A 13,743-nucleotide genomic window follows, 5' to 3' on the forward strand; every position below is an offset into this window, starting at 1 on the left:
CTTTACCAGAATCACATATTCTTACAGGTGTCCCAGACACAACATTAACTTTATTAAGCAAAAGTTCATAAATATTAAAGAAGTCCTCTGTTTCATATTGCAGCGTTCCTCAAGCATGTACATACAAGTTTGGAGTAACTTCTCCAAATCTATGTGTCATAAACTTCCTTAGCTGTTTTAACAACCATAGAGATGATTCTTTTGCCTGCAGCAAAGCCTTTTGTCCTTGAGCAATCTACAATTAGTATTGCTCTCAGCAGACGTGAAAGTTCCTTTCTGAAATGAAAGTGGTGATGAAACACAATACAATATTATCTGCTCCTAGTTTGCCTACACACTCTGCACTCCTTATAAATCTTTCAGTTATAACACTGTCTCCCAAGAACAATATATCTCCCTTATATGTTATCTGCACTATCTCTCTTTGAAGATCTTAAAATGGTTGGCTTGCAGCGAGGGAGATATTATATTTAGGGTGGAGTGTGTTTACAGTCAGTTTGTTTCCTTCCTAATATTTACACAGTACTTTTTTAGGTTGCTACAATTTACGAATCATGTACATTGACATATATTTTCTGAAGTGTTCACAGTGCAGTATTTTGTGGCCTAACCAAACTTTGTAAATGTCATTAAAAATAAAGTTTTTTTTAATATAAAAATAGAATACTTTATGTGTTTACACCAACAAACCCAGTTCTATCCTATTCTAAACAAGCTATACAGTAGTATGCACAGAATTCCACAGGAACAGAAATGACATGTGATGTTTGCCCTAAAGCTATAGTACTCTTCCCTAATGAATGAAAGTTTTATTTACTATCTCTTTTCAAAATTGTTTCTCTGGTCATAATTTAGCATTGAAAGTAGGTATCATAATTCACTGGGTTATGTGATCCAAGAAAAGGGTACAGGAGGCTTAAAGCCATTTCTTCGTTTGATTTGTTTTCTTCACTCTTCAGGGCTGGCACGAAGAAGTTACTGACATGCCTGCTGTGGCAGTGTCTTTTTAGGTCAGGGCTGCCTGCAACACCTCTGCTCTTTACTCATCTCTGGCAACAGCTCCACCCAAGGGCAGTGGCAGAGCTTCAGCTGCTCTCCAAGTGACTCACCTGACAGCAGCCTTCAAGTTTTTATTCTCAGAGGTGTTAATTCTTTATTGAAAGAAATGGAGGCTTTGCAAGAGATCTGTCAATATAGGCTGTTTGAGTTAAAGAAGTGGTTGAATGTTGGAATAATGTTGACACTAGGAATGCTTTAAGCTAGATCATTTTTCCTTTGTTTTATGTACCGTCTGACTACACCAGAGGACTGGTAAGACTCCTTATTTTACTGCACACCATTTCTTGATTTTGATTTCTGTTAAGACATTTACCATGAGGTTGGCTCTCTTGGCTGCCTGGGTTTTAGAAACCTTGTTGATGTAGTGGAAAAATCCAAAGTTTGGACCACATGGGAGGAAAACACATTTTAAACTCTTGTAACTCTCATTGTTTGTCTTAGCCTTTTGTGTGAAAACCATTTCTGCACTGCTCGTTATCCTAAAGTACGTGCACAGTAATAGTCCTTCCAGCCGTACTGACTGATATTCTACTTTCTCCTTCATGGCATTAATGATGAATCTTTGTTCTTGGGTCTGAGCACACGTTAATGACAGCTAGTGGGAACTAGCTCTGGATGGTAGCACAAAAACAGCTAATGACAGCTAGTGGGAACTAGCTCTGGATGGTAGCACGCCACATTTCCATTTGGTAAATTGATGCAGTTGTCCAAATGCTTGGAAATCACTCTCATAGTTTATGGAATCCCATAGCCTTAAACAATATGATATCGTATCCTTGTACTAGTGCAACTTGGGCAACAATATAAACATGTGCAACAGTGTTCTCACAAAGACTGGGCAGTAAAAACTAGTGGACAAAATGTTTTCCTTTTTGTTCATACAAATAAGAATGGATTTTCCTCTATTTCAGACACACCTGTCATGTGTCAACATCCATGTCTGTGTTGTCTTGTGATGATAAAAGAGAAGGATAGGGAGCAATGCACTTCACGTTGACGTAAGTAGCATTGACATGAACGTAGTGTTCCCCAATGAAAGTGGAGAAGATTGTTGATATTTTTGAAACAAGTTCAGAAAACGCTGGACGCATCTCAGGTTTCGGATGCCAACACTTCAGCATGACTTCATACCTGCCGTGCAAATAAACCAGGTGTTCAGTTATGAAATTACATAAGAAGAAAAAAACCCCAAACCTCTCTTTCCTCCCACTTACTATAGTATCAGAACCAGCAGAATTTGCAGAAGGCTTTGTAAACTATTTACTTACAGTGGATCAGGGCAGTACTCAGGTTGTAGCAGCCTTCTCCCTTGTAATAAGTAAACAGTTATATCAAAAGAATTTACATCAGGGTAAGGTGGTGCCCCTCGTGTCATAAGTTCCCATAACAACACACCAAAGGACCACTGAGAAAACAAAGAAATAAATTTTAAGTTACAGGGTTCGAGAGTTTTACATTCCGGTTTTAGAGGGTGGTTTGACACACTTAAGCATTCAGATGCACGGATTTGAAAAAAGTTATTTTACTGCATTCAGCTTTCTTTGAAGTGGGCTAATAAAATGATGTATGGACTTGAGAAGACACTTAAATTAGACCCAAAGAATCTCAACAAAGTAAATGAAAGAAAACAGAAGCCTACAGACCTGCTACTTTTCTGGTATGAATTGGCAGACCTCTTTTGAGGTTAATGGAGCTCTGCCAGTTTACATGAGCTGATGATCTGACTAACCCTGTGTAATACATACTGAAGACAATATATATGGTGAAAATTCTATGTATCACAGGCTAATCTGAATCTGGATTGAAAGGAGAGCTAAAATACAAAGCGATCCAGACAACTAATGACTTCATCTTAATAATTTTTTTCTTCATAAATGGCCAGGTAATACTTGAGACTGCTGCAGGCTGGCAGTGCGTATTTATAGAGCAAACAAAGTATTTTTGGGAACTGTTAAATTTTACAAGTCTCAAAGTTAACCTGTTTTGCAAAGCTTTCCAGAGCCCCTCCTATAGCAGGGTTCAGCTCCAACTTGGCTTCTTGGAATGCCCTTAGTTTCCCTTGGAACAGGATTAAACTCCCAATTCTTTCCTGAGCAGTAAGAGATAATAAGGTCAACAACTTGTTACTTTGTGACTGGGATAAATACACTTTCTGGATGTAGAAAACAGTCTCTTCTTCTTCTTACATTAACTAAAGCTAGATTCAAATATAAGTTTTGATTTGGAGTTAGTCCATTCATTAAAACCTACAGAGATGCCTCAGGCAATATAAGACAAATAAATAGGTGATAAAAATATGTTTGTACATTACCACATCTGACTTTGTTGTGAATTTCTGAGTTTGTAAACTTTCTAAAGCCATCCATTTCACTGGCAGTTTAGCTCCTGTTTTATTGTGCACACTGTAGTATTCTTTATCATAGACATCTCTAGCAAGACCAAAATCAGCAACCTTGACAGTAAATTTTTCATCCAACCTAGAGAAATGACAAAATGTATTATTTGCAACTGAGCAGGCAAAATTTACAGTGATAGTGGATTGTAATGATTGACTTACATTTTTGAGACTGTGACTTTGGAAGGCAGCACTTTATTTTGGATAAATTAACTCATGTAACAGTAAAAAAAAAAGTGCAGCAAAGTATATTTGACACCCACTTAACAGCGAGTGAACTCAGGAAATCACTGATATTGTTCTGATACAATTTGAATACAATTTGAATTACAGTTTTTCTAAAACAATTCCTCTGTGAAAAAATATTTTTGCTAATAGCCTATACATCCTGACTGAGCACTACATCGTTTCTTCCACAGCTGTATCCACAAAACTGCTCATTTTTATTTCCAAGTCAAATCAGCACCTTTCCTACTCACTCTCAGTTTTGGTAAGGAAATATCCATCATTATCTCAGTGACTGCTTGTCTATAATAATGTAGTCCTGTAACTAAGAATGTGTTTGGTGTCTGTACTGGGAGAGAATGATGGCCTAACTAAAGTTCTGTTGGGGTTACAGCTCAGCCATATTAGAAGACCTCCCTAGCTTTATTTCTCCTAAGCTTGATGTTTGTCCAGACAAGCAGTATCATTGTCAAAAAACTAGACAAAGCATGGGTGTTGGCATGCTTAAGCCTATCCTTCATTACACGTGCAGACCTAGCCACAGCAAACATTTGCTCACTTCTTTATAGAGTGACACAATCACAGAATGGGTGAGGTTGGAAGGGACCTCTGAAGATCATCCTGTTCACCACCACCTCCCCTGCTCAAAGTGGGGTCAGCTACTGCAGGTTGCCCAGGACCATAACCAGCTGGGCTTTGAATATCTGCTAGGATAAAAACTCCACAACCTGTGCCAGTGTTCAATTATCATTACAATGAGTTCATTTCTCCCTGTGTTTAAATGCAATTTTCTCTGTTTCAGTTTGTGCTCACTAGGTCTTGGCCTGTCCCTGGGCACCACTTAGAAGAATCTGGGTTCATCTTATTTACTCTACCATATCAAGTATTTATACATATGGATAAGGTCCCCCTGAACCTTTTCTAGGCTAAAGGATCCCATTTCAGTGTCTACACATGGCATTCCCCTCTCCTGAATTTATGAGGTTTCTGTCTGGACAACTGTGGTCTGTTGAAGTCCCTCTGAGTGGGACACAACCACCTGCTGTATTTACTGATGTTATAACTAAATCTGTTGAAGGGAGTAGGAGGGAACTTTGATGGATCGACAGAAGATAGTTTATGCCATAGCAGGTTCCTGCACCTCTTCCAGGTTAGTGGGATAGAATTAAGAGTCCATGGGGGCTATATTTGCATTCCAGCTTTGTTTCTGATGACACTACCACTGTGGCAGGGGTTGTGCTTCTGAATGCTGGACTGCACATGGCCACATGGGGAATGTGAGTCTTCTCTTGTGGCAGCAGCTCTCCAGGCTCTGAAGTGCTGAGCCATTTGTAAGCATGAAAGAATGGTCATGTGAGACACCCTGATAGCTCTTCCCTCCTCACCCAAGGAAGAGACAGTAGGCCAGAGGGAATGTCCTGTTGCTACTATTTGGAATTTGATTAGAAATTAGGAATTTTGTCCTGTAAGCCAAATCAATTCTTCCTAGGAAACCTCAAAATCATGTTGCTTTTGGCTTTTTCCCTCCTTTAAAAAACCAGCAACTGTAAGAAAATGTTTTTTCAGAGGCTGTTCATCTGCACAAGTGTGCAGTCTTGGGAAAAAGAATAAGAAATCTGATGTCACAGGTTAATGACCTTTATTCCAGCCAGAGTTCCAGTTTATGAAGTGCTAAGAATAAACTCTAATGTTTAATCCTGTACCTCATTAATTCAAAACATCGGTGATGAATCAGCTTAATCGTATCGGCAACTCCTGTACCAGTCTGTGTGAACTGAGCTGTCTGGCTACGCAGACACTAGTAAGATTCTTTGAATGTTAATTTGTGTGCATAGTTGAGCCAAAGTAAGCTCATACTCATGTAATGAAAGGTTATTGTCAAGAGGTCTCACTGGTGTTTCTTTGTGTTCCTGTTTTTCTCATAAAGTTCCCCTGTGTTCCTCTCCCTCCTGTTAGGTGTGGCACCAGAGATGTGTTGCTTCTGAAGAGGTTGGGTGGAAGCACAGCAAGTTGAGGCAACAGCGGTTTAACTTCCCTTAGGAGATGCCTTTTAAACTCTCTAACCAATGACTTTGAGAGGCTACACTTTCACCTCAGCTTTTCTTATTTCTCACACTCAAAAAAAGCTTATGTGTAAGAAATGAGCCCTTAGCAAAATGAGTAGCTCATCAGTATGCAAGACAAACATCAGTATAATTATGAAGCAATGAAAAAACCACTCTATTTTGACTAAAAACAAGCAGGTTCCTGGAAACTTTAATTTCTCTCATCTCACTGTCTTACACAGAAGAGTGTGATAACGTGGCTGGAAGTAGATGTTTGTACTTACATACAGTTTCTTGCTGCCAGATCTCTATGGACAAACTTTTTGCTTGCAAGGTATTTCATTCCTTTTGCAACCTGAAGGCCAAATCCAATTAAATCTTTTACTGTTGGATTCTGTAAAATATAAACATTTGTGATACAATGAATGCAGAAGCCCAAGGAGCAGACTGCTTTTTGCTGGGACTCTTCAGGTTTTAGACACCTATCCTGCCACCAGAATTATCAAGACAGGTTGATGCTTGTAGTGAAACTGGTTTAAGCTGACACACTGTAAGAAAACAAAAAAGCTGACAGTCTCCACAAGAGTGGAGTTTGCAGCACAAGCAGCATGACCTGGGCTGGGAAGTAGAACAGTATGCTGAAACCTCAGTGTCACAGCTTGTTGAAGAATGGCTAAGGGAACAGGGGCACAGCTCCTGGAGAGCATTGTGCGAGCAAGAGTCGAGCAAAGGTCTATGGGAGCTTTGAGCATATAACTATGAACTAGGCCTCAAGAATTTAGCTTGCCAGCATAGTCAGCATAACAGCTTGTCAGTACAGTCAGCATAAAAATATAACATTGTAAGCGCTAAGGAAGGCCATCCTTGAGTTAAAACAAAGAACTAACACTAAACTGCTATCCAGGAGAATAAAGGAGAATTCATCAGAGTATAAAGAAGAGTTCTTCACAGCTGCATCTGCAAGCAGAAATAGTATACAAATGTAACCTTTAGAGCTTAGGTAATGCTAAAGTGAATAATAGGCTTAGTTGTCCTGCAAGCTGAGAAAGTATACAAATGTAACTTTTAGGGTTTAGGTAATGGTTAGGTAATAGTAAAGAGAACAATAAGCATGGTTATTCATGCACTGTATAAAAGAGAACTGAGCTATCAATAAAGTTGAAGGCTTTTTCAGGATCTTATAGTGAGTGTTCTGTGTCTTCCCTGCTCGTGAACTCTTTGCAACAGCTGATACACAAAATTCATGTATGTAAACTTATAGAGTAATAGCATGCAACTCAGTAGAAGGTACTGTGAACTTGGAGTCATCAGCTGGAGATGACCACGAAAGGAGAGAGTCCTATTTGGGACAAAATAAGTGCATCAGTATGATGTCATGGAAAAGGCAAATGAGATCTTAGCAGTTACCAGAGGAAGATTTTCTGCAATGATTGTTAACTATTTCTGCTGTTCTACAAGGTGAGACATACCGAAAATGGTAAGTATAAAAATAAAGGTAAACATAAACCTGTAAATCTTTTATCCAACTGTATGACTTGTTATGTAATAGTAAGGTTTCCACAGATTTTTGTGCTGTTTACATTGCTCCTTATAATTTTCTTCCATGGAACAATCTTGTTCAGCTGTGGTCATTATTCTATTTATTTCAGGAAGGACCATGGCACTTTTCAAGACAAGGACCCTGGTGCTTGTATAATGAAGGAAACTCAAAAGGCAAGAGGTCCCTACCTCAGAAACCTTAAATCCTCCAACAATTTGTCAAAATACATTTCTTTTTAAAATTTTACTGGCTATTGTTGATTGCCATAGAAGCAGGGGGGAAATCCTCTTGGCTCAGAAGTCACTTTATTTTGCCTTAACAGTGCAAAATGGGTGAAATACATTATAAAGTGGGCTTATACTACCTGAGGCAAGACCTGTGGTCTAATACTTGAGAGAAAGCAGTGAGGCAAATCTGTGGCAGCTGCATTCTTTAAATAGAAATGGGAAAGACCTCTGATAGTACAGGGTTTTTTTCTTAAGATAAGAAAAATATTGATGATAACAAAGGGACTGTGACACTAGCTGGACATGAAGATCCCTTACCTAGGAGTTGGAAGAGCAGATCGTGATGACAGGCACAGCTCTGCTGAAGACAACAGAGATATGCCAGTTTAAACCAGCAGATGATTGGGCCCCTTGACTTAGATCTCATAAACACATTTGTTTATAAAGAGGCTTATAGATGGGAAATGAGAAATACTTATTGCTGATAATTTCTGGGAAACATTCTAGAGAGGAATTTGAGGGGGAAGGGAAGGAGTGGCAGTGCTGTGGCTAGGCTTGATGCCAGCCTAAGCAAGTGCTAAAGGTTAAGGTGTAGCAGCGGCAGCAAGTTACAGACGTAATGCAATTAGGAGAGCCTATAATCTGTGGTGTTGGAGCAGGGCGTGGCTAGACTTGCATTACTGTTTGGTAGACCTCACCATGTACTTACATGAGTCTCATTCCTAATGAAGTTTCGAAGATCTCCGTGTTTCATGTATGGAAGAACAACTAACGGGGATCCTTCGTTGCGCAAACAGATTCCCAGCAGTGACAGAACATTGGCATGAGTGAAATCTTTCATGATTATGCCTTCTTTCAGAAACTGAGCTACTTCTTCCAGGTCTGTAATCCCTGAGAAATCCAGTAATAAAATTAGTTAATTAAAAGAAACAGAAACAAACTGGAGTTTATTTCTGTACAGCCTGCCACTGCACAACAATGAGAGACTACAAACGTGCTCCCCGCTTCCCACATTAAAGCTAGGTTATGTGCACTGATTTTCTTACAGTGGCCAAATACAGTCTGTTGGTGATTTTAATTCCGTTTCACCTTTTCTCATTATGAACTATTTAAAACTGGATAACAACACAAAATGTTGTTATAGTCTTTTCCTGTTTTTCCAGCAGCTTTGTCCACTTTTTAGCAACTTAACTTCCAAACCCAAATCTTCAGTATTCAGAAGAATAAAAAAATTACACTGCTTTTCCCTCATTTCCCAGTGTCCTTTTCTTTGCAGAGAAAACATATGGACATTTCATTTGATGTAAAAATATATACCAATGCCTCATGGTAATCTGAAATAATTGGAATTGCTCCAAAGATAAATCTGATTCAGCTGCAACTAAGAATCTTGGTTTGTGAAAGTATACCTCCCTGAAATTTATCAGTTCACTCCAGTTATCTTTGGAATTATAGTAATATCTCACTACTAAACATGTAACTCACTATTCAGTGACTTCACAGCGCAATGAATTTTCCTGCTATCATTGTCCAGCAATGTCCCATGGTACACACACCCAAAATGTCCTGTGTAAAAAAATGAGCAATATTAGCTTTAAGAAGCAAAATTAGCTTTCTGGTATTTTCCACTGGGTAGCAGTTATGCTTTAAGAAAGTGATCACACTCCACTTCTGCCCAATTCCCAACACTTGCAATGTATGCTTCCTAACTAACACATAAAACCATTACATGAAACCACCACTGCATAAAATGAAGACTCTATTTGCAGCACAATTGGTATTTCTTGACCCAAATGGAGAGTATAAGTAATGATAAGGCTGGCACCACCAATGTTTCATGTTCTTGGAATTACTATGCTCACAAAAGACATATCAGCATATTCCCACCATAATCTTCTGTCCTGGAGGCACAGGGAGAGGTTAGGAGCTGACATAACCACTAGATCAGTGGTTCCCAATGATCTGCAAGCCCATGCTAAGAGGTCCACTAGACTGCACAAACTTGATGCATCTTCAGTGGAAAGGACAGTCACCGTGGGCTTACAATCGCTCAGGTCCTGCTATTCCGTGGAAAATGTTGAGTGTTAGAAGTGGTGTGCTGGCCATGGACGGTTTGGGAGCTGGTCACAGACTGGCAGTATCACTAGGCAGCAGTCTCTGCTATGGACTAGTTCCAAGCGTAAAATATCATGAAAAGACAACGAGCAAAGTTTGTGTTCTTTCTTACAGTCTAAGCAGTGAAGTGAATTGCCAGGGACACAGAAATCCTTTCTGATCCTGTGCTTTCCTGCCAAGCAAATGGGGTAGTCTAAAGAAACTGACTATGGAGAAGTCAGGCTGACCTGTTTGAGAAACAGTGAGGTTTGAGCTCCAGGCTCATGCATTACCTTATCCAAAACAAATTATGTACATGTAAATGTGGCTTTCCTTCACAGATGTACTATATACTGGACACTTTTAGCATACTAATATTTGCAGTTAGAAAACAAAATAGTTTTTTCTCTTAAGTGTAATTTCTGCAGAGAAGAAGACTATCTGATTAATTCTACTAGGTTCCAGTCACAAGCACTGGTCAGAGCTCATTTGGCTTTGCTTTTGGCTGGAGGCAAAATTAATACAAAGTTTGTTTGTTTTATAAAAGCAACTAAAATCCCATCAGACCACAGATTGCTCGAGCCTGGGCACAAATCCTAAAGTTTGGATTGGGTGTGTCTCAAATATTTTTGAGTTTGGCCCATTCCTAGTTATAGAGGAGAAAAATTAAAATGGTTAATTATATTGGTGTCATTCCTGATATTTTTCACCATTTAAAAAAAGGGGAAATTACTTGGAGTTTTCCAAAACAAGAAAAGGGCCCACCCTTGCACTGGGGATGATGAAGTGTAATAGATGAAGAGAAACACACTGACTGTTTGTTTGATTTGTGGCTCTTTTCCTGCAGAAGAGGCATTAGGAATATAATTTATAGCCAATTTTAGAATCAATATTCTGATACTCAATAAGAGGCCTGTCATGCATGATCTGTAGAAGTACTGAAAATCCAGTTTGTATTTCAGTTGCTAATAGGTATACTCTATTGTACAGAGTTTAATAAATGTCCCTAACAGAAATACTGGCTTGGGTTACGAAAGGTGAAAGGAACTTGCTTATGGAGATGGAGAGGAATAGGAGTGATGAGACTTGCTATATCAGGGACAAAACTAAGGGGAATTGAGTCAGGAGCCATGCATTGCTGCAGCTGGGATGAGGAACGGGGGGGAATGGAGAGCCTTTGCTGAGAGGAAACATTAAATTCCTGAAGAGCTGGGAGAAACATGGAGGGAAAAGGGTTGTGGGCATTTCACCTGGCCCATGGGGACTTTTACTGAATGCATTAGTGATTGCAGGAGTTTCCTGTGTCATGCAGCAATCATGACAGATCATAGGGTCCATGTTCAAGGTCGCTTGTGCCCCTGCCTCAGCAACCCCTGCCATTCAGGTGTGTGCTTAGGCTTTGTGCAATATCCTGCAGCAGTCTCACTTCTGCACTGCAGCCTCATGGATCAGAAGCCCTGGCTATGCTTTTCTGTAGCCTGGAAAAGGGTGAGAGTGAGGCAGGTGAGGGGGAACCAGCAAGTTTCTGAGTTCAAAGCAGCCCATTAATTGGCAGACTCCTTCCTCCTGATGATGTCTTCTCCAACTGATCAACTGCACACTCCTTCATTTGACTTCAAAGGAGAGCCCCTTGGTTCCCCCCTTGATTCAGTGCATGGGACACAGTGCTGTAAGAGGTAAAAAGCTTGGAAAACCTTTGTGTAAACACCTTATTCAGAATGGTTGCCAAAAGAAGAGCAGTTTGCAAGGTAAGAGTCACAGTACCCACCTCTTCCTATTACTTCATTGAAGTGCACAATAAGGCTGTTAGCACCAATGACCACATGCTGCACTTCTTTGACCAGGTCAGGATTTAAGGCACTGATGTCAATGTGGACATTAGTTTGGAGAAGTGGACTGGCTAAATCTGAGTCTCCACTAGACAGAATCGGGGAGAGGTCAGAGTGAGGATACTGGGCAGGTCTGCACGATCCGTTCTGAGACATGCTTGGAAACTGATCTGCAAGATGAACAGGAACTGTTAGAATCCTTTCAAACTTCCCCTTAGAAAATGAAAAGTTTTATTGCATTGGTAAGCAAAATTTGATTTTATCAGTTTGGAAGTGGCTTGGCTTTGTGGAAGTTTTGGTCACAAAGGGAAAATGAAAATATGCATTGCTAATCTGCCAAACTCCAGAAAAAACATGTCACTAGAAACTTATGCTTGTCTCAGCTCTACTTTTATGAAAGTAAATGGCAAAACTTCCACTTTTCTGAGGAGATGGAATCAAGCCTCATCACTTCTTGCCAAGTAGAGGTTATAGTAATTGGGAGGAACAAGTAAAGCAGAAAAAATTCACCAGTACAGGAGAAGGTACTGAACAACTAAAAACATGAAACCTTTTATTATTGTCATGTTCTAATTTGGTAGAGAACTTTACATTTAGTGAAGGTTTCCAAACTGCTGATGACTAGCTATATTTATCCAATGGTAAATATTCAACCAGGGAAATGCCTAGAGGTGATTCATATCCTGTAACTGCTGAAGATAATACAGTTGGTGTTACTCATGAAAATAACATGAGCCATCTGATATAGCAGAAATTAAAATATTTCAGTAAAGCCAGGAGTATTTATTTGAGAATTATTTTTTATCAACATCATGCTAGACAGGTATTTCACACTGTTTTTGTTTCAAAGATTTTTTCCCAGTATTTTATGTGATTGAATGAAAGAACTAAGTTGAATTTATACCAATTTCAGTTTGGAATGATTTCAGTGGAGTTGATGAGCAGAATTTAGTCCAGGGTCAAAAAAAAACCCACAAAAAAGGGGTATAATTTTAACACCAGAAATTTTCAGGTATTTTATCACAACAAGTAAAAGATGTTGTACAGACATACTTTACATATTTCTGTATAAAACCTGGGAAATTTTCATTGCTGCTGTTATCACTCTAGGTACTGAGAAAAACTCTGTGCTATTCTATCTAGAAGCAAAAATACCAACTCTTATATTTACAAACCAGTATATTTGTTATTGAGGCCAAATATCTATTTAATAACCATGGTAGAATAATCTAGCCATTTCTTGCCATTTTCTATCCATGAAAGTTCCTGTTATTTTATTTTATGACAGTAATTGACATAAACATTGCTAGAGAAACATTAAGTGAACACAACTCCTTCTTAGGTGCACTCCCTGCTGTGCTTTGCCAGTACAGTGGCCCCAGGACCACTGCAGATTTAGTTTCCACCAATGATCTTTGCATAGTTGTGTCCCATGTACCACTTTCCCTTACAGCCAGTGGCACAGGCTTTCCTTTTCCTTTGGGAATTCTTCAGTCAAGAAACTTCCCGTATGAGCTGGGGGCAGCAATTAAAGAATAACAAAGGAAGATGGGAACAGGGCTGTCCCTCAAACAGCTCCATGACTGGGGCTTACAAGGGTGGAATAAGGATTTGGGGTGATTTCCATTGAGTTGTATATGACAGCACTTGAAGTAGTACAAGATTATGTCTATAACAAAACTAAAGAATATCTGTGATATCTCACATACCGTAATGTGGTAACTCCTAAAAGTTAAAGGCTCATTAATGGTAATCACAGAACATGGTATCCATATGTCTTAAAGGAGCTGTTCAGCCTGATGTGGTATGATAAGTGTAGCAGGCTGCTCTTCTGAAGAATATGCACTGTAAAGTGCTGTTATACAGCACAAAAAACTATTTGGCACAGGGTTATTCTTCCCTGAGACTGGCATCTTGGCTCATGTGGACCTACACTCACAGTTTTCATATTCCTGTAGCCTAATTTTAAAAATCAACATTTCTGCATTATGCAATGGCCTGTTTTACAGGATGGGCATTAATAAACAAAATTCCGTGTCCTATGTTGGGCCAACAGAACTGCTTTATGATGACTGTATGAAGTCACTGGGACAGACTAAACCTACAGCCACTTGATGTTTTCCTTAAAATCAGAGCAGATTTGCACACGGTGTACAGACCTCATGATAACACAAAATCTTTGTATCCACTAGCTCTTAATAAATTGTGGAGCATACTTATAGAGAGTTTTTACTAGTAGTATTTTATATATTCCTCACACCTGAGTAAAAGTAAAAATCCTTTGCACCTGAATCTTGGGAAGCACCTGAGAAGCTCAGTTAAAATAGCA

At 39.3% G+C, this 13,743-nt stretch overlaps 1 protein-coding gene across 1 annotated transcript in view; it reads right to left on the reverse strand.

Moving 5' to 3' along the window:
* Positions 1–1,944: 1,944 nt before the first annotated feature.
* Positions 1,945–13,743, reverse strand: part of MET (MET proto-oncogene, receptor tyrosine kinase) — a 66,965-nt gene continuing 55,166 nt past the window's right edge. The window contains exons 14-20 of the mRNA XM_009085176.1: positions 11,354–11,584; positions 8,977–9,057; positions 8,201–8,382; positions 6,009–6,118; positions 3,371–3,536; positions 2,328–2,464; positions 1,945–2,190 (exon numbers count right to left, since the gene is read on the reverse strand). Of these exons, the coding sequence (XP_009083424.1) occupies positions 1,980–2,190; positions 2,328–2,464; positions 3,371–3,536; positions 6,009–6,118; positions 8,201–8,382; positions 8,977–9,057; positions 11,354–11,584 (1,118 nt within the window). The 3' untranslated portion in view covers positions 1,945–1,979. The remainder of the gene's footprint in view (positions 2,191–2,327; positions 2,465–3,370; positions 3,537–6,008; positions 6,119–8,200; positions 8,383–8,976; positions 9,058–11,353; positions 11,585–13,743) is intronic.

This window comes from Acanthisitta chloris, unplaced genomic scaffold (genome assembly GCF_000695815.1).
Source record: "Acanthisitta chloris isolate BGI_N310 unplaced genomic scaffold, ASM69581v1 scaffold4722, whole genome shotgun sequence".
Lineage (NCBI taxonomy): Eukaryota > Metazoa > Chordata > Aves > Passeriformes > Acanthisittidae > Acanthisitta > Acanthisitta chloris.